A 21,828-nucleotide genomic window follows, 5' to 3' on the forward strand; every position below is an offset into this window, starting at 1 on the left:
TGTGCAAATACTCCAGGCCCATTTATGGGTGAACTGAACAAATCAGTCTTACACGTCCCTGTTTACAAAACAGGGTGTTTATTCTTTGCTGAATGGGCTGCTTGAAAGACATGAATTAAGAGTATATCTGCTTCTCCAGGGACCACGACACCACTGGAAGCACGCCACTTGGGCCAAGACTTGTGTCTTCCATTCGTACCCTGACCATTGACAGTAACACGTCTATTCTCCACCTGTCCCTCCTCAATGAGCGTCACTCATCAGTACAAGCTGCTGGAGGCTTGAAATAAAATTTAGCAGAAGAAAGGAAAGGCGCAACCGCCAAAAGACATTCACGCCGCAACGCCTGTGATCTCACCGCGCTCTGTCTGAGTGTTTTCTCCTCTATTGTGTTTGGTGTCATAACAAAAAGGAAAAAAGAAATTGGACGGCGACGCAGACGCAATCTAGTTCCTGCATATTTGCGACGCAGGTCGGAAATGTCGCAAGCTTGTCTCTCCCTACCGTGCCTCCTGCCTCTGAAAAATGACAACCGGAGGGAGGTGTTTATTCGGCAGGTGTGTATCACACATGCAGTCACGGCAGCTTGAGAGGTGGGTGGGTGGTTGGCGCAGGTAGTGCACCCCCCCGCCGCCCCCATCTCCCCACCCGTGATATTTCTATCTAGCTGCAGCCACTGATCCGTCCCTAATCCAATTCCTGTCTCTAATTACACACACATACACACAGACAAAGCACCATTTGCACACCAACACCTGCTTCACACACACACACATGCGTGCACACACACACACACAGGCCAGGGGAGCTACATGAGGAGGTGTTTGAAGTAAACCAGACAGAAAAGGTGAGACTGCTTCCCGTTGTTGTTGCGACCAGAGTGACACAACCAAAGATTCCGTACGGTTGCGAAAGTGGGAATGTGTTACACTGTAAATCAATCTTTGCGCCGCGCGTTTGTTGCCTGCGCGAAGACACAGACATCGATTTTAGATGCAACCCCCTCCCACCCACCCCGACACACATAGGCACCATCTCTAAAATCCCTGCTCGAAAATGTAACTGCAATCGAATATGCACCCAATATAAGGTGACGTGCGAGGGAGCAGGTCAACGCACGAGCCACACAGAGGGACGCGATGACACAATCCATGGCTGGATACTCCAGCCTTTGGTGTCATGCCTATGGATTTGTCACATCTGCGTGACAAATGACTCGGAATCATGAAAGGTTGCGTTCAAAGCGCTTCCATGAGCCTTTTTATTGAATGCAAAACAATGACTTAAAGGTTCAGTGTGTAAAATTTGGCTCGATTTATGATTTTTATATTGGTTTAAAATAGTTATATGCTGCCTATAAATATGTTATGAAAAGTGCATGCTTGCGGAACAATATAATTAATTGGGGTTTCCTACCCATAGAATGGTTCAAATTTATATATACATATATATATATTTATATATATATATATATATATATATATATATATATATATATATGTATATATATATATAAGAATATACATACCCCTACATTTGTAAGGCATCCTCAAACCAACCAACATAGAAGCAGGTGGACGAGGAACCCAGGTTTGTGTGCGAAGGCCACTGTAGCTCACTGGTAAGCTCGGGAGGGAGGGTGAGCAAAAAGGCTCTGCAATCTAAAATTCATTTGACGTTGCCATTTTTCTCAAAATCCCCAAACATTACACGGTGAGGGCCAGATCCACAAAGAGTGGAGTGCAGCGGTAAATTGCGGTGCACTGTTTTTGGTGCTATTTGCGCAGATTTTCTGGCGTAAAAGCCGGGCAATTGCTTTGTGGATCAGGCCCTTAACCCTTAATTTGTGTTTTGGCAGAAAATCATAATTACTATCGCGTTAGACTGCTGTTTCCCCGTATAGAACCATACGCTAAGGCCTGTCTCTCAAACGCAGCACGACGTCTCTCACCTGCGGCTTGTCATGGTGGCAGCTAATTCAGCAGCACAGCGGCAAACTGTTCTGACGTTTGTTCCCAACGGTTTGTCTGCCACCATTTGACTAAAATGTTGTTCATGCGACCAGACTTATTCCTGTGCATGCAAGGGAGCAAGAGAGGGAGGGCCTGAAGATGACAGGCCTGCTGATTTTAAAATGATAGGAGCCGTTCCCCCCTGGCTGCTGGACCCCGAGGTGGGCCCCGTACGTTTACGACTTTCTCTCTAATTTTCTCCGTCTCCGTCTCTCTCCACATCCAGCAAGGTGGGGGCGGGCGTGAGCACGCCGTCTCCTCGGTGGTAATTACCTGTCATTTTCACCCCCTGATTACTCACTTGTTTCCCCCATCTCATATTCACTGTCTCGCAGCAATTCGAAGATGTCCACCTCCAGTTTGCTGGTGGTCGAGCGGTTGCTGCTTTTGTTGATGCCGTTTTTGGCCAGCGTGATGGCCAAGCGCTCCCCCCTGCTGCACTCCATCGGGTCATCGAGGATGGCGGCTGAGGGGAAAGGGAGAGGAACAAGAGAGCGGCGGGGTTAAGGGTGGAAACACAATGAGTGGTAATCATCCTCTCCGATAGGTCCCTTTATTAACCCCTGTGATGTCCTGGTGGACCGCAAGGCCGTGTGCTTGGACCTCTCCTGCTCATCACCCTCTTGACAATATTTTACAGAAATCTTATGTTAATTCATTTCTATCTATTTATCTTATCTTTAATGGGTGGTTTGCTGGAACCAATCCAAGCTGTCTTTGACTGAAGGTTGGTTTATACCCTGGATAAGTTGCCAGTTTATTGCAGGGCCACACAGAAAAACACTGTACACTACAGTTCAAAGGTTTGGGGTCACTGACCCATTCCTGCATTCAACTCCATCAAAATCAGTTTTATGAAGTAAAGATCTCGAATTCTCTATGGCCATTATGAGTGCAATGCAGAAATGAGTCAGTGACCCCAAACTTTTGAGCGGCACTGCATGCTCTTGAACTGTAAGAGGAACCCATAGTGAACCCACGCAAACACAAGTAGAACATGCAGAGAGGAATCAGGCCTGGTGATCGACCTTGTGACCTTCTTGCGTGTGAGTCGACAGTGCTAACCTTTGTTTTTCAAGTTTAAATGTATACTAAGGTCTTTACACCACAACCCAAATCACATCTCATGAATACTCTTTTATTCCCTCTTTCACGCTGTTCATATTAAATCTACACACTGGAGTGTAGTGTTTCTCTTTATTATAAAATGTTGAATGCTGCCCATATGCAGTATCAGAGCTGTATAACAAAAGCCGAAAAGAACTGAAGCTTGTTCTCAAGCAAATTCAAAAATACTAGAAAGACAAAAACATGTCTTTGGTTTTCTGCGGGCGATGGCAGAGCACATCAAAACGTCTGTCGCTGTGGTTGTTTTTTTACAGAGGCTGTGCGGAGACATAAAACTCACAGTCACAGTGACAGGGATCCCACACTGAGGGAAGGTGCTACAGAATTAAATCACTGTGCCACACATACACGCCTCAAAGAATGATAGGGCAACTTGTTACAGTCCAAAGTGGTTTACATGCACTGCTGTAAAATATTGATCCCGTTGTTAAAAGTCAAGTTTTATTTTTAAAGACTGTTGACGTTGGTTTCCTGAAAGTCGTGGACGATTCCTTAAAACACCAGAGGTGAGCGATGATGTTTATTTGTATGCATCTCCTGTGTACACTGCAGCAAATAAAAAAAAAAATGAAAACAAATTAAAAGCAGTCTGCCGTAGATTTCAATGCCTCTTTAAAGTACCAACTTTATTTTGTAACCTTTAACAGCCGACCCCACAGGAATATTGGGGAGAAGCAACAAACATCAACCTTTTACTGTGTTATTAAGGACAACAACTGTAGTAACTAGAAATACAGCTGGTATACAAGAAATTGAAAACTATTTACACACATCCACGGAGGCATTGTTAAAATGTATGTCTTTGAATATTTATATGAAATGTTCTGCAACAGAAGAAACAATTATGATATTTTGTATTATGCCGTATTGGATAAGGTTGTTAAAATAATATTAAAATACTGCCTACATTTGATACAAATACAAATAAATAGGCAAAAAAAAATAAATAGAGTAATATACTGTGTGTGTGGTAAACTACTCTAGCTTGAAATTTGCACAGCTTACCATTTAATATAGGTTGTAGTTTAATTCAACTCATGCACTTCAAACTCCTGAGTGGTCACGCCGTACAAAGAGAGAAGGCCCATCTTGTCATCTGTCAATCAGGAATGCTGACATGCCTGAGTGCAGGTTCATTAGCTAAAATGCTACCAAAGCCGATGTTTGCGCTATCCTGTGTGCCACAGTTTCTTTAAAGAATTGGCAGCAGCACAAATGGACCCACAGATGACAGGCATGACATGAAAAGTGTGTGGTGTTACAGACTTGATTTCCATTACGACCTGCATTCAATTTTTTCCTGCAACTATCAGCAACAAAATTACACTTTCCGGGTCGAGCGTTGCATTGGAGTGACCCCTTCCAGACAACCGTTATGTCACCTGGTGTCAGCGCAGTAAAGGAACTGACATTTGAAATCTGTTTGTGGCTTCTCATCCACTGTGTTCTGTCAAATTCTATTCGACCGCCCAGTGGCTCATTGGGAGATCACAGTTTGCACTTACTGCCCCATGTGCCCCACATTGGAAATGACACCTAGTGGGATGGATTTTTTTTGGGGGTGAACTATTCAATTAGTTGAGTAGTTTAGATACTGGTTCAAAAACAGGCTGAAACTGAAGCACATTGTTTGTCATCTTACCCTCAGTATGATCCTGTTAGTACGAAGCTGCACAATAAGTTGGGCTGTTTTTGAAATGACCTTTTCACTGCCAAGGATGAGACACTTTCAATCAGCTGATATCATCATGAGTCCCAAGCAATCCAAATCAAAATGGTCACAGAGATTGACACTCAAAGGTTATCTGAGGTCACGCCCCTTTCTGTTTGATTGAAAAGCTGCAAAAAAGGACACCTCGCTCTCTTAATGTTCTCGCCCCATGAACACGTTCGTCCCAAAACATTTTGGTGTAATCCCAGGTGTGTTATTTGGATAGTATATAATTAAAGAAAATCAATTCAGATCAAATAGTCAGGAGAGATGTTGAGCAATGAAACACTCGTTACATGTTGTGCAAAAAAAGTTACATTTACGGACACAGCTTCAACTCATTTTAGAATGTTTGAAACTCAATCATTAAACACCGTTCCAATCACATTGTTTCTTTTAAACGTCTGTCTATCTAAGGTCATGGCCAAACATTACATTACATTACGGTGTCTTCATGTAAGAGTGTCATTTAGGGTTTTTCAGACATATCAAATTTGGAGGCACTGCCACCACCAACGATAACCAACCACCAAGCAATCCGTTGCATTGATGATCAGCTGTATCAGTGCAAGAGCAAAGAGCTCCATGGAGCAGCAGATTATTTTATCAAATGAAATGATTGCACATTTCTAGTGCAGGTACGTCAAAGGTGCAGAATGCAAACGAGACCTTCTGCATTCTGCCACAGTTGGCATCCAAAAATCGCAGCACAAGTTGTGACGCCATGTGGTCCAGCAACAATGGTCATCTGATGACATGAGTTTGAGCCAGACTCGACAAAACTTATAAAACTCAAATTTGTTTTTTCCTTGCTTTTTCAATGCTTTGAGGCCATAAATAGGGAGCTTGTTTATTTTGCTTTAAATTGGGCCACTTTTGTGAAATCACAAAAATCGTGAGCGGCCATTAGAATGCAGCAGAGGAGAGGATGGAAACGCCCGCCAGCTTTCTCAACTGCAATCTCATTGAACACTAGTGGTATCAGCTCCAACGTGCCGTTGCTGTCAGAGTGACCGACGCAGTGATGTTGGCTAAGTTGCAACACAAGACTTGGGATGCCACCTCACCGCGGTGCGACCAGACAATGGCGAGGAGGAGGTGCCAGGCTGCTGCGGCCAAGTGTGGTAACTACTACTGAGGCTCCCTATTGGTCAAATAAATAAATAAATAACCGGTCAGACTGCCAATGTGTCTTGTTTCTTTGGACTTCAATCATTCAAACACCAAACAAGAGTCACTGGCAGAACAAGCTGTTTGGCACCGGCAGAAAAGATTTAGCAAAAAATTTCCCGAGCACAACCCACATACTCAGCTCCTCACAAATGTGGCTCCTTTCCAAAGAGACATAAACGGGCTTTTTCAACAGTACCAGATTTACTGCCAGGAATCATTGTTACAACAAAAGGGGAAAAACAATCTACCAAACACAAAAACTTCCTTGGCTTTTTCTGCTGAATCTACTCGGTACACATCACGGTTCAGTGATCGCACACCAAAGCAACGCAGCCAAAAATACAGGAATTGTTGCCGTGGAAATGGGTAATTTTGGTTAATAATGGGAGACCAGCCCGCGGCATAATTGTCTCGCGTCCCTCCCAGCTTTTTATGCCATTAGATTTGGTGCGAAAGAGCACAAATGCAATGTAACGGCAGCGCTATGCTGTTCAATGTGCATACTACAGTATGTGGGGATGAAGATGTCTGCAGCAGCAGCACACTGATAGATTTAATTATAAAGCAATACTGTCACCTTTCATTTCAATAATTGCCAACTTCTTCAGGCAAACAAACTGCTTTTTGAATCCGCAATGACAGAGTGCAAATGGTGCTTATCAGGAGTGCCGTTGTTTACGCTGCTGTTGTTATTAATATTGTTGCCTCCGCTGCTGCTGCGGTTATCGTCCTCCTTCCTAGCAATCTAAAATTTGACTCACAGGTTGGAACGTCGACACGTGGAGCGTCCCCGGTCGCTGCTAAAATCTGGGTCGGAATCAAGTGATCTGACCTGATTTTAACGGCAAGCGCGGCAAAAGTGGAGACACAGCAGCGGGGGCCGTTGCAATGAAAAGCGTGCAGCGGCGTGGAGTGCCTCTTGGAAATGGCAGTCAAGGGTAAAACGCTCATTATCCTTTTGAGGGATCTCTCGGCTTCTCTATTAACTCGATGGCTGCATCTCTCCTTCCATCAGATCGAGTGTGAAATGCAGATCAAATGAACCAGATCTTGACCAACAGCACTTGGCAATTAATGACAACGTTCTTTCCGACTCAGAGGCTTCACTTCGGCAGGGGTGGGTTGGGGGGGGGCATGACCATGTACGGAAGGGGGCGGGGCTGGAGAATCCTGTGGCATTTGGCCTTTGATGAAGTAAACAATTTTACAGAACGCCGCTGGTCTCTCCGATGGAGGAAGGACAGCGTGGAGAGCCGACGGTGCTGAAGTCTTTGTCGCCCCGTGGTATTTAGCTCTTTACTGAAATGACTCTTGAAAACACTGAAAAAGTGGATGAAATACAGCTATTTTATGTTTGGCGGGCCGGATTGAAAAGCTTATGGGGGCATATGCCCCCCCCCCCCCGGGCCATAGTTTGCCCATGCCTGCTCTATTTGCTGTTTTTAGTGCTTGTTTTTCCTTAAAATTGAAGATCCAAACAAATCCGCACCACTGCAAAAATTTTGTTCGATATAAGATATAAGATAAGCAATGAAAAAGAAAAGAAAATGAGGGTGAGAGTGCGGTTGGAGTGGTCAACTGTTCTCAATTTTGCAATTCCTAAAGCCCAGTTTTCAGTGAGCGAAAAAGCAGGCCATTTACAGGCTTTTGAAATTTCCCCCGCGTGCGAAAATGGTCACAGAAGTGGTAAAATCAGCACATTTGGTTCAGCGAAAATACCTGGAAAATGCCTCATCTTTTTGCTCAGAAGCATTTCCTCTTTCCCATGTGAAAACACTGAGGGGTAATTTTCCAGCTAGCGTGATGAGGTTGGCTATGCGCCATACACACGATAAGTAACAACCCTGCGCCGTTCTGCATCCCATATTCTGACCATTTTGTTGCGTGACTGATTCCATGAGTGCCTTCATTTGCAGAGAGTAAACACAGATGAAATGTTTTCAGAATACGCAGCATTAACAGAAGAGCGGGCTCCGCGGCTCTCGACGAGATAAACAATATGACCGAGAACAGCACACTGCCTCGGCTCGTGCCTTAAACATCATTTCCTGTTTTGCCCAGTTTCGCTTGCTTACCGCCGCTTCTCATGCGAGTTTTAAATACTGGCCCACACGAAACGAGGTCAAGTGAAAATTCATGGAAAATTGCTGGCTTATAGAGCACGTGAATATGACGCTGGAATTCTATTAGGTGGCAATTTACATGAAGCGCTTTCTATACTTTACCTTTAGGCAGCACCCCAAGTTCGTAAAGTTTAATTCCCCTTCTGTTGGAGTTAAGTACAATTACACCTTTTACAGCTGAGCATCAAAGATAACATTGCCTTTTATGACACAATCTTAATAAACACATTCACATTTCAAAATAATCACTGACTTTTATTAAAAAAAACAATAAGTTGACCATTTATTGACAGAAAAATAAATATATATATATACGTAAAACAAAATTAATTAAAAACTTAAGTACGTTCTACTTGACTTTGTGGGCCCACACACACTCACACAATCACACACACAAGCCGGCAGTATCTTAGTAACTCACTAAAGAGCGGTGATGGCGGCGGACACCGCGGGGAAAAAAAAAAAAAAAATTTCCGCGATGACGCAGCTGAGCGGCTTGCTTCAACCCCAACTGTCCACCGTCCAAACTCCACAAAAAAAAAAAAAAAAACCTACTGGCCGAACTGGAGATGCGTGAATACACAAAAGCTCAATGCAAACATGACTAGGGCAAGAAAAGCTGGCATAGGGAAACTTCTGCTATTCTCCTTTGCAAACGTCAAAACCAAGCGCGGATGTGGATCTGGGAAGACCCTTCACAGACCCTGAAACCCAGCGTATAATTTATTCAACACGCTGGCCACTTTGTTCTTCCATTTCGACGCTGATCAAAACACAAGTTCAACTTTAAACCTGACAGGTCTTTTAGCTCTGCGGCGGCTGCTAGCACTCACTTCTTGTGGGCAGAAGAAAGAAAAAAGGCTGCCGAATCAATTTTCAATTTGCAAAAACGAGTAGTCCCAAAAGTTCAGCTCTTCAACTTGGTTGACAAATTTCGATCCTTGTTTCGTTTTTTCTCACTGTATAAACAATTAAGGAAAAAAAAAAAAAAAGATTGCCGCCCTGGACGTAAATGCTCAGCCCTGGATGATGATAACAGACAGGTTCACAATTTTCAAGTTCAAGCGATGGGGCCAGAATTATTGAGCAGAATTATTCATTGCAAGCACTCCCGTTTCACGTATTCTGGCGCTCACCCTGAGCTGTTTCATTAGCAGTCTGTTTGTTTTTGCTGTAGCTGGCTGATTAGTCCACCTCGTCGTGTTTTTTGGGGGGGATCAGACTAGTTTTTCTTGAAAGCACGCCAACATGCTCAAACAGCACTGTGTTACTACTGTAGCTTTGCATGCAGTTCAACAGCAACGTCAAGCAGGCATCCTGGAAGGACTTGAATGTCCTTAATTAAGACAAAAGAAATAAAACAACTCATTAAAATGCCAAGCTTATTGTTGCCCCTGCTTTGTTTATTTATAGGTTATTATTTGTAACTGAACAATTCAAAATATTGTGGTATATTACATGATATACCCACTGATTATGACAAATTAACTTCAATTATGTGTAAGTATACTAAATGATCAGCCACTGTTTGTTTACTATGGACTCTGTGAGTTATTTTCAATGTAAATTGAAAACAAAAAGTTAAAAAGAATAAGGCAAGGAAGTTTAAAATAAACATTTAAACACGCAGCTTCACAATTACACATCATAACTACAAACCTTTTCTATCACTCCACTTGAATTTAAAAAGGGGCTTTTCAGAATAGAAGACCTGTTGTTATCACTTAAATGATCTCTTTAAAAGTTGGCACTCGTGCATGTTGGCCCCAGGTTGTGGCGCCACACACTGAGAATAGATGCCATCTAATCCACCACAGCATAATAAGCACACTGAGGGAAGAGGCACTTCATATATCTCGACGATTTCGGTCTTCTTTTGCTTTCAAGCAGTAGAATAATGAGCACCAAAGTATTTGTCCATTTTTTTCACTTCCACATTTTTGTTTCTCCTCACAAGTTTGCCAAAAGTGAAACCGCCTGCATACGAACTCCCCCTCCCCTCCCCCAGCTGTCATTTTATATAACTGAATAGATTCATATGCCATTGCTAGGTTGTCTTTCTGCATGACTATCTTGCCGCTGTGACACTCATGTTACCGACAACATGCTTTTCATCATCGTCTTCGGAGCAGTCAGCTGACATAAAAAAGTACTGTCAAAGTTAAAAAAAACAAAAAACAAAACAAATTTAGAGCTATTCTCATTTCCTCTGCATGAAAACATCAAGTCATTCCTCAAATTCTACAGTCTTGTTTTATTTGTTTTAATGTTAGCTCTGACATTAATTACCACTGACTGTGGAAAGTCTCACCGGCCTTTTCAGTACTCAGGATTCTCTGTTGAAGAGGAACTGTGCAACACGTTTACCGTAATTATGCCATTGGCGAGTTGTTATGAGGAGTTATGGGGAGAATGAGGTGCTTTGCACAGCCCTCACAGTGTCTCCTGGCCCAGAACCAGCCGTGCAAGATCACAGCTCACTAACTATGAAAAACATTGGACTGCTTTATGGCACTACGACACAGACGCACACCACCAGGCGGGTACAGGCAGCTAGCTGCTCGAACCAGCCGGCGCTGCATTCGTTTCACTCTTTTACAACACCGGAGACGTCATGCGAATCATCTGTCTGTCTGGTGGTGTTGCAAAGTGGAAAGTACCAATAATTAGTTTGTACTTCACGTGTTCCTGTGTCTTTGACTACTCTATTTTATATTTGGTGTTATTTGTTGTGATTGAAGTGTTTGAGAAAACAAACTGAGGCGAGCGGTAATGACTTCAGCCTTTCATTTTTTTTTCTCTGTTATGTCTTGCATAGACACGATAATACTGTTTATATATACGCTTCGTAAAAAGATATATAGCTTCCCACCCATAAGCAGTTAAGGGTAGTCCCATAACTGCCCACCTCATTAAATATTGCTCCACGGATTTCCTTCTCGCTCTCCTAGAGGGTGGGGCTGTGAGCTGTACGTTTTTATGACGAGTGATATGCACCACAAAACTCTAGGGGGAGCTCTATAGACCGAAAGAGTGAAGAAGGGCCCAACTTGCAGTTCTTCTTTAATTTGTTTCTAAGGCCTTCTTCAGACTGCCAGCCAAAATCCGATTTTTAGCCCATCCAGATTGAAAAAGGATGGTTCTTTTGTAGTGTGAACAGTCACAAATCACATGAAATCTGATTTTTTTTTCCAAGAATGAGTGACACCACCTTCGGGGGTGGTGGGTTGGGGGGGGGGGGGGTAGTTTCAATGGCATTTGGACAGATGCGTCTCAGTGTGAACGGCTCCAAACACACCAATGGGTTTTGACTGTCCGTGACGTCACTCTACACGACGCAAGAGCCAATGCACCACACCAGAGGGCGCCATTGGAGGTGCGGAGCTGTAACGTAATGGAGCAGACAGAGGAAGTAGAAAGCAGCAGTCCCTGGACAGAGGAGGAAACTCATTGGCTCGTCAGTCATTCAAGCCAAGGTCCAGGGCATGCATTGAGACAAGTGCATCTGTCGCAATTATATGACGTCACACACTACACGCCGTGCTGGACGATGCGGCCGGATTTGAGAAGGAATCTGATTGGAATCAGATTTGCCTGCAGTCTGAATGCAACCTAAATGTGTGCATGCTCCTTTACCTACATGGACCCCCAGTGACTCTGTTCATGCCCGTCGCGAGGCAGCTCTTTTGTTCAATCTGAGCGGCATGTCTACGAATTGTACCGCTGACAGCCCGCTCACTTGTCTTGCCTGCGCGGCAAACAAAATTGCCAGTTGCACACTTTAATCAATCCCGTCCTCGAGTCCCGTGGTGTGCACCGGCGAAGTGAGCGGAGGTGCCGTGTAATTAGAAAAGCGCCCGCTCGCGGAAGACCTCCAGCGACAAGATGCTGATTTCCCGGCGTCGCATAACATGATTAGCGTGCACACACCTGAAACAGTGCACGCCTGCTCAGTGGGTGTCGGTTGAAGCGCCGTCACGGACTTCACTCGCCTGTAAAACTAGTGGCAGTAAAATCATTACATACAGTCAGAGGTTTAATCCCCCGTCGTCATCAATGGCAGGAGGAAATATAACAAGGCCCCTAAGCGTTGCATAAATACCAATGAGAGGCACTCGATACTTTTAAAAATGGGTGTTTAAATGTACAGCGAGGGCCCGTAAACGTAAAATGGGTCCATCTGAGGAAGCTGCCGTCCACCTTCCCCGCACAAAGAGGCAGCGACGGCTTAATGAGCCCAACGGCAAGAGACGAAGACATAAAGCTGAATTATTGCAAAAGTCTTCACCTTATTAACTGAGACAAAAGGGCAGAGCAGAGCCTCGAGTCTTTGTACCAGCAAGGGTGAGTAAATAAACCCGGACAATTAGAGCAGCATTGGCAAACAGGTGATGACCATTGATCAAATCCAGTCAGTGGGATCAACTGGAGATGCATCTTGGTAAAACACTCAAATGGTTTTGTAGTCACCCAAAAGGCCGAAGCAGCTCCAGGGTCAAGGAGTCTGTTTGACTGTCAAGAGCGGAATGACATCTACTAGCTTCCCAGCAATGTGAGTGATACTGCGGAATTTAGTGTGAGACAAAGACCAAACAGAGGATCACTTTTGCTAGTATTAATGAATGATACTATGTTGCCAGATTCCTGGGTAATGGCCATGTGTCTCAATTAACTCGTTAACTCGTTTGCATTATTGCAAATAAGACACCAGGCAACATTTTTGCTATTGTGCGACTGCTATTCTAGCTGCATTTGTCAAACAATATGAGGTTAGTGGCTGAGTAGTTCTTTTAACTCATCCGCTTTCCCTCATGACAACAAATTACTCTGTTGCTCATAGTTGCTTGGCCCCACTCACAAAATGAACAAATCTCTCCGTGGCTGTAGGAGTGGGTGGAGCTTTTGCGCGCAAATGGATTTTCATGTACTTGGGGAAGTTTGGGAGTTGGGTTGGGTGGGGAGGCAGGGAGTAACTGACTCAATCATTCAAAAACACAATTCTCTTTACTGAATGACTCGTATGAACTTGAGTCAGTACAAATAATTTCTATCACTGCAATTTCCTAAGTGAGGCGAGAGCCTGAAAGTTTTGTACAGTCTCCACTTCCAGTGTATGAGTGGAACATGAAAGGGGGATGGGCTGAGTTTGCATGGTGAGTGGATAAGATCGCTGAGTGGGTAAGAAACTCACTCTTGTTTTTGCCTCACAGCAAACTAGCCAGCTACAGCTCGCTGAATAATTTAAGTGTGAAATATTCCAGCGTTGGTCAGTGGAGCATTACGTCATCACATTCTCATGCCCCGGATAATAGCTTCTCATTTGTGCAGGTTGTAAACATTGGTGTATCGTGTATTCCCTTGAGTGAACTTAACACATAAACCGTGTGAGTGTGTGTGAGTGTGTGTGATTACACATAGTACGCAGTAAACATTTGCACCATGATGGGACTCTTGGGAAAGAGGGTGAATTTGTTTTACTATTCGCAGCAGAAGTGTGTCTTCAGCAGCAGCAGCCAGTATAAATGGGTGCTTTCTGAGCCATGCCGACCATTGCCGAGGTAACAATGTTTTCTTTTTGGCACATTTCCTTAAAAATAATGACTTGAAAATCATTTTGACGGTACGCTGACTGAGCGACTCAGGAGACAAATGGCCTCTGTTATTTCTTCTTTTTCACTCATAAACATGTCCTTGCACCCTGTGTGATTGTCCGTGCAGTGTGCTAGCGAGGAGAATGTTTCACTATTATTGGTTTTCCTGGGAAAAAAAAAAAAAGGTGATATTTCAATCAAATCTTTTTGTTGTCTTACACCGAATGAGCGTAAGTGCCACAACCTTGAGAGGTTATATGAGTTTCTTGAAGAGAGAGAGAAAAAAAAAAAGCCTGATGTCTTGCTAAATGAACCCCAATCAAAGATCATCAGTGGAGCCTTAATCAAAAGTTTTTATATTTATTTTTTTTGATTTTCCATATTGATGCAGAAGGAGGAAGTTAATTCAACTGAGGCAAACAGACAAAAGAAGAAGTGGCCTCAAAACCATCCGACTGCCACATCAGAAATAAAGAAATACGAAGAGAGTTGAGGGCCAATGGGTGAACTTAGGATCTCGGGGCTTTTGGGTACATTATGAGCAAACCTGAAATTTAAATGTAGGCGGTATGGACACACGATTTTTCCTTACTTGTATTGGGCCACAATTGAGATTAAGGTTGAAATATTGCACAGGACACGTACGACATAAAACTAGACACATCGGGGGGGCTGTATCTAAATATTGTCCTTCTTGTTTAGTGTCGCCAGATGTTGCATGGAAACATTAAAATTAAGTGCTGAAAGCACTAAGGCTGTTGTTACCAAGGTCAAAATGATAGCAGCAAATCCTGTGAGCACAAAACGGGTTCAGAGGAGATCGTTGCACAAGTGCAAACATGACAAACGTCATTCGACAATAAAGAGATGACATCTCATTCATTTCACAAAACAAAAGAAATTTTACATTTCAAACGTCACAAAGCCGGCCGTTAGTCCGCACAAATCTGGACTGAAATGAATGAGTGCAAAGTAGCATGAACGGAGGGAAAATATTTGGACTGAATTAGCTGCCCCAACACACCATTAAGTCTTCAGGCCGATTCACAGCCATTCTCTCATTCAAGCGGTGGGAAGAAAAGGGAAGAAAAAAAAAAGTGCTGATAGACAGTGAGCTTCCGTTGCTATGGAAAGCCAGCGGGGAGTATAATTGGTTCCACCAAGGCCACACTCCTATGGTCTTTTCTCCAGCAGACCAAGTGCGCTGGGTGTCTATTCGCCCAGAATCTCTAGTTCGCCAGAGGAAGCTCGCTTAGTGGCGAGGCGCAGCTGCTACCTTACAGTCACGCCGTGTTTCAGGACCGGCAGTTCTGTTCAGAAAACAATGTGTAACCCTAACGCATTTTTTGTCATTGAATTCAAAAACAAAAAAATGGAACACGACAAATCAACACGATAAATACACGGGATGCAAAGGGCTGACTGGGAGTAGCCTACAAGTATATACAGTGGGTACAGGTGCAGGTACAGGTAGGGGGACAAATTATGAGCCTGACTGTTCCGACTCAAGAACACTGCGGTTCAACCAGGAAAAGCTGTTAGCTCCATAAAGGTACGCATTTGCAATTTGTAATTGGGATATGTAGGCAGAAATTGCGATATTTTGGCAAAAAAAAAAAAATGCGCACTTGTTTACATTTGACTGATAAAGTGTGTCACACTTTAACACTACACACAACTTTTACACACTACAACCCTGTTATCTAACCCTCTAAATCACCTGCAATCAGTCGCTCTGGGAGTTGGCAGAGGTTGTATGACTCAGTGCATATGACTCAGTGCATATGACATATGACTCAGTGACCCACACGACTCAAAAACCCAATTCTCTCCTGATTCGTGGCTCGATTAAACCCAAGTCAGTGAAAAGAATCAAGTTTCCCCCAACACTAACGTTCATCTCTAACAGGCACGATGCTCAGCAGAGAGACAGCCAAGGTTGAGCTGATTACCGTATGAGGGAAAGTAAATCACCGTTGCTCCCACTGGCACAAACAACAACGACGACAACAGCCGTTAACCACCGCAGCCTCCAGCCTGCTCACTCAGCCCGACTCCCATTGGGGCAGCCGTCAGCCAGATGCTTCGAATACATTCTGAAATCATGGATTTAGGGAACAAGGGGAGGGGGGGAAAGGGAGAGTTTCTTCATTTCTTTGCGGAGGGGTTAAATCCCTCGGGGTCATACATGGTGACAGAGGGAGAAAAATGCAAAGTGCCGCACGCCCAGCCTGCTGCTGCTGTCGGAGCAGCGGAGGAAATCCCTTTCTAAGTCTCCAGAGGTCCATGCTGAGACAGACAGCAGTGGAGGGAATGGATTATTGGACGGCGTTAATGAATCAACGTACTCCATAACTGTGAATATGAATGCGAGGGAGGGCCTTTGTTTCTTTTCAGCGGAAGGATGGAACTGCAGGGTATGTTTTTCCCTCCCTCTCTTTAATGCACTGCAGCAACTCCAGCAGTGCAGCAAGCACGATACAGGCGGCGGCGAATAACACGAAGTGCAGCGCTGATTGTGAACACTGAGGCAAAACAAAAAAGAAAAAAGACCATCTCAGCGCATCATTACACATCTTTTGAGGCCACACACCTCGACACGAGTGTTTGTGTTCACATTTTCGTGGCGGAGCGGCTACGGCTGCGCGCGGCCACCAGTGTCAGCTCCATCACCAGGAGATAATAGCAGCACCTGGTGCACAGCCTGGGGTCGGACCCGGACAAACTTCAGTGAGCCCTGCGCCACACCTCTCTCTCACACACACACTCACACACACACACACAGTCTCAGACATCTAAGTGACTTTTTTCTTTTTTTTAACTTCCGCTTCTTTTAAAGCAACGCCGTCTCGTTCTCGGGACCACAGGAGGACTTTGTGTCAAAGTAATTGGCCCCTCCAAATAATGTAAAAAGGGGACGGAGATTATGAGAGCTTGAAATCAGTGTCATAAATTAATTTCCCGTTCCGGCTCTCTCTTCTGAGCCTGGATGGATGATAGTTCACGGGGAAAGGAGCTAGCACAGGAGGGGGGGTAAACGGTCAAACATTTTCACATCACAACACTGAAAAAGAGGAGAAGAATGCAAGAGACGGAGACGCTGACGGAGGGAGAAATCCTGAGCTGACCTGCGGCAATCAACAGAGCAGGATGTGAGAGTGAAGGGCAGCAAGATGGACTCATGGACATGGTCCTGGCCGGTGGCGAATGTAATGATGCGGCCATGCCGAGTGGGACATAAAGCAAATGTATAATCCAGCGTCTTCACTTGATCCCTTGACCTTCAGCTTGTAACACTGAGTTTTAGCCTCTTGGATCTGCGCAAAGTGCAAGAGGAAATGGAAGGCAAGCACGTCTCTCGCAAACACATCACACTTGGATTCTGTCAACATCTGTAAATAAAAAGTTATGGTTTGTAGGCAGGATGCAAATATAATAATAATGATATGATGATGATGATGATGATGATGATGAAGGGGCAGTTCATGATACTCTTCATTGTCATGTACAAGGTAATAATCAATTGGTACGTGAAGCTCTATTGGTGTGATTTCTTCTGGGGCGGAGCGTCACATCATGTCTCTGTTTGTCTGTTGACCTTGAATCCTTTCTATCCTCTTGTTGCATGTGCACGTTAGTGCACGTGAAGCTCTGCCTCCTCCTGCCCATCAGAACGGCTGCCTTACCACCAAACGCGCCTCGACTTTAGGAAACAGGTGAAAAAAAAACAGCGTGAGACCGGCTCCCAATGAATGCTAACGCTAGCTAGAATTCCGCTAGATACGACCCTAAATCCAGAAAATCGCATTTTGTTCCCAAGAACTGTTATGTTAGGAGTGCGAGCGTGAGTCATCTTTGTTCCGGTTACGTGCTGCGCCCTCTGGCGGTGCAAGAAATTCTGCATGGCCACTTTGAAACCTGCACCTGCCGCAAAACCACAAATCCTAACGGAAGGTCGGCCCCGGTGCGTTACCTTGCAGCCATAACGATTAGCCGCGACACGCTTCAACGGCCGCCTGACTCAAAGAAAGCAAAACGGATAAATCAATACCCGTCTCCGCTGTTGAGACGCCCTTGATTCTTGGCGACGTGTAGCACCAGACGGAAGGGAAGATCGAGCACGCGGGCCCTTTGTTGCGCATCTCTTGCCCTTTCCCTGTGATCTGCGGGATCTCTGGACGGCTACAAAAGTGAGATGAGAGGAACCTTCCAGAGAGGAAAGTTCTCCCCGGAGAGAAGAAATCCTGGCGGAAGATGGATGAACGAGCGGAGGACGCCGGCGCTGATAATCGGGCCGCGCGGACAAGATAAGCGACACGATGCCGCGGGGAGATAAATCCCCCCCCCCCGAGACTGATGCCAAAAAAGATAATGCGCTTTTCTGCTCTTAAAGACGGCTCTTTGCGAAGGGAACAGACGGAGAATCCTCAAACACAACCTTCTGAAAAGACCGTAAATTGGAGCGTTTCTCCTGGTGTCTGCCACCGCCATTCAGGCCCGTATCTCCAACCATCTCTGATGTGACAGCGCCGGGGAAGTGGACACTCGTTCAGCCACTCCAGTGGGTTGGGAGCCCCCTGGGGGCGGGGAGGGGAGGGGCAGCTCATCCCCGCCGCCAGAGGGGAAACGGTCCGGGATAACGGAGCGCATGAAAAGTAAATTAGCCGCCGCGCTCTCAATCAGTCATCTCTCTATCTCCTTTCTGAGCTACCCCCCCCGCCCCACCACCACCACTTCATTTCGTTCACGCTCTCTAACGGAGCAAGCGCCTCCCGCCCTGAGCGATGGCCGCGCCGCGTTAAGTATTGACTTTTTTTCTCTATCATCGTTGCGGCGGGGCAGGAAGGGGCCACGGCCAAAGTCACGGATCCGGCGAGTATCAATCACCGGCGGAGACAAAACAAAAACTCTTCAGATCCTTTTAAAAGCATCGACTCTGACACGCCCTGGATGTCCCCCGATGGAAGCTAACAGTCGTGCTGTAGACTGCTCTCCTCCAGCTGCTTGTGCATTTTTAACAAACGTGAGCCTCTGAAAGCAAAGCTGAATGCCTCATGTTTTAAAGAAATATAAATCATTTTGACACGAAACGGCGCCAGGTTTGCAACCTCAACCTCAGTGGGGTTAATATAAATGCAACGGCTGGGTCAACAAGGAGCAAACGACAGAAAATCCTGTGAAAAACAAAAAAAAATGTGAATTGATTGCGACCCCTGAAGGGAACAGCTGGAAGGTTTGCATCATTTTAATATGCAAGGAAATATCCTAATGAGCACTGGCAGCATTAGAAAATACTGAAAATACAAACTCATGCTGGTTGTTGTTTTTCAACTAGGGGTTTCAGAGAGGGAGGGGGGGGAGATATTCCCCTGAATGAATGGAATGAACCCGTGCGACGCTGGAGGAAAAGAAGATTAGGACCAGAGAGGTGCTGCATGAGGGCAAATGGCAGAATTTCAGCTTCCAGGGTCCTCCCGCTAATAAAGCTCCGGGGAGAACGAACAGGAAACCTTTGACAAGCAGCAGCTCGAGGCTCGGCACCTGCGCGTCAGTGCACATTCATCTGTTTTTTTGCCTCCGCCGAGGCGCTGAGCTCTGCGAACAGGTCTCACGTTGTTGTTTTCACAGTCAGTACCAATCTTCCTCATCGCACGTTCGGCTAACAATCATAATAGACGATAATAGATTACTGATAGTTGGCTAGTTCTGCCTCTGCTAGCGGCCCTCCGCTGCTGCTCTGCTATCTGTTTTTTTTTTTCTCTCTCTCTTTTTTTAATCCCTCTGAGGCTCCGGAATTGAGGTCTGAATGTTGAACAGCTGCGGGATGCCTCAATGCGTGTACGGACCAAGCAGGTTACCCCGGTGAACTGCAGAGGTGGGTTAATAATATAACCAGCGAACCCCTGAGGGACACGCCGACGCTGCTAGCTTAAGGCTGACATTAAAAAAAGAAGATATACAAAAACCAAACATAAAAAAATGCTTGTGAGTCAGTGTGTGTGCACCTACAGGAAGCGTCGTCCCACCACTTCGGTTTCAGCGAGTCTGACTCAAAAAGGTCAAAAGGTTTTTTTTTTTTTTATGTTGTTGTTTTGTTTTCTTAATCGCCGGGGTTTGTCCACGCTAGCAGCTACAGCGGGAGCGTGTTGTCGCCTGATAAGGTGAAGAATCCGGGGGACAGAGGTGGACACCACAGTGGACTGTAATCCACGGGGACCCCCGCCCCTCTCCTCCCCCGATGGGACTGCACTCACACACTGTGTGTATAATCTGAGCCGGGGAGATAGAAGGAACACAAGGAGAGACACTCATCCAGTGACCCTGAGCTGCAAGAGAGCCTAAAAACAACAACACAAACACAAACACACACACACACACACACACACACACACACACACTGTGGATGGGAGCGCTGTCAGTTGACTCAGTGCATAGTGAGTCAATAACACAGCTGGCTGCACAGTGAAAATGGCCTACCTGTCTGTATTCAGCTAATAGACTGCCGCACCGCCGCCAGTTGGGCGTCCATTATTTCCAGTCCCTAAATGAGAAGTTTTTCCCCCCATCTATCCCTTACGCTTTAATGTGTGCAATCCTCCTCAGATCCCATTATGTTGGCCGCTTCCTTGCAGGGTCTGCGCAAGCAGCAGAGGGCCCATTGAAAGGCTGCAAACTAGATTTACGGGCGAATGTTTTGGTCTGAAAAGGTCAAATCACATGTAGAGGAGTGCTGAAGAGTCACAGGCATCCAGACAGAAACAAATCTAAAATATATTTTGCGTAAATAAATGTGTGTGTATACATACAGTATGCATGCAAATAATATACACCCTCCTAAGACCACATTTTCGGTTGTCTAGACCACAATATTATATTTTGGTCTACAAGGGCCTGATGTCCACTTCCGAGAACATTAAACGGCCACCTAGTGGTGGAAGAAGGGTATAACGCATCACATTAGATTCAAGATGGCCGACAAGCCACCCAGAAGTTCAGATGGCTGCTCCCAATCCAAATGTCGACCACGTAAAAAAATCAAACAGATTTCATGATTGAAATCATGGTTAGATATGAATAGAAGTGTTCAATGTTTGTCATTGGACTCAAATTTTGCTACATATGCATGTGTATAAATATGTATAAAGTATGTAATATCTAATATGCGGACATCATTTTTCTCAGAAACTCTATCATGTAAAAAGATAATTCTTTGTTTTTACACTCATCAGGTCCCAATTAACCTAAATATCAAAGAGAAAATAAAAACGCATGACTTGCAAGAGTTTGGATCTTAGGGAGGATGCATACACATACACACATATATACATATGTATACATATATATATATATATGTATATATATATATATATATATATATATATATATATATATATATATATATATAGTTTATACCAAGAAGCTAAATTTAGGTGCATGCACAAGTAAACAACTTGACTTTAAAGTCCAGCGTCACACTTCCTAACCCAAACTGAAACGTCGATGATGTATAAATAAAGACATTTTTTCCCCGACCCCCGACTGAAGATTTTTCGAACAATTTAAAAAAATCTGCCTTGCACATCCGGCCACAAAAGATGTCTCAGCCGTCTCAGCCGCAGCGTGAGGCCTGCTGATTACTCTCTCCGCAGATTGCCGCGTGATCATCAAGGCAGTGCCCGCCGCGGGGCTCTGAGCTCACGCAGCGGGAACGTCTAACACCGAATCAGGCGCCGCGCTGGGCGAAGCCGTACCTTGCACGTGTGTGTCAAACGTTCAGGAGTTGAGGTCAGCGTGGCTGTGACGCTGGTGGCCACGACCAGTTGGCGCACGGCTGCAGTCTTTACTTGTGATCCTTTATGATCTGCCTCCTCTTTCTACTTGGAGAGCCAGTTCTCCTGTGCGAAGCGGAGATCAGTGAGCTTGATTTAACCGCAGTAGCACCTGCACGATCAGCAATATTCGGATATCAACCCAGTTCATATTACAAGTGAGATATTTCCTTGTAAACAGCAGTTAATCTTCAATCTGCCAGAATAAATCATACTAGAGCCGTGGTCCATGCTGATCGTACTCGCATCAAAGACGCGGGT

General features: G+C 45.0%; 1 protein-coding gene across 2 annotated transcripts in view; it reads right to left on the reverse strand.

Moving 5' to 3' along the window:
- grik4 (glutamate receptor, ionotropic, kainate 4) overlaps window positions 1-21,828 on the reverse strand; it is a 303,979-nt gene that overhangs the window by 128,221 nt on the left and 153,930 nt on the right. For both annotated transcript variants that reach the window (XM_076036026.1, XM_076036025.1), the window contains exon 4: window positions 2,314-2,478. In XM_076036026.1, coding sequence (XP_075892141.1) covers window positions 2,314-2,478 — 165 coding nt within the window. The remainder of the gene's footprint in view (window positions 1-2,313; window positions 2,479-21,828) is intronic.

The sequence above is a fragment of the Nelusetta ayraudi genome, unplaced genomic scaffold (genome assembly GCF_046127955.1).
Source record: "Nelusetta ayraudi isolate G7.1 ecotype Tasmania unplaced genomic scaffold, CSIRO-AGI_Nayr_v1 ptg000048l, whole genome shotgun sequence".
Lineage (NCBI taxonomy): Eukaryota > Metazoa > Chordata > Actinopteri > Tetraodontiformes > Monacanthidae > Nelusetta > Nelusetta ayraudi.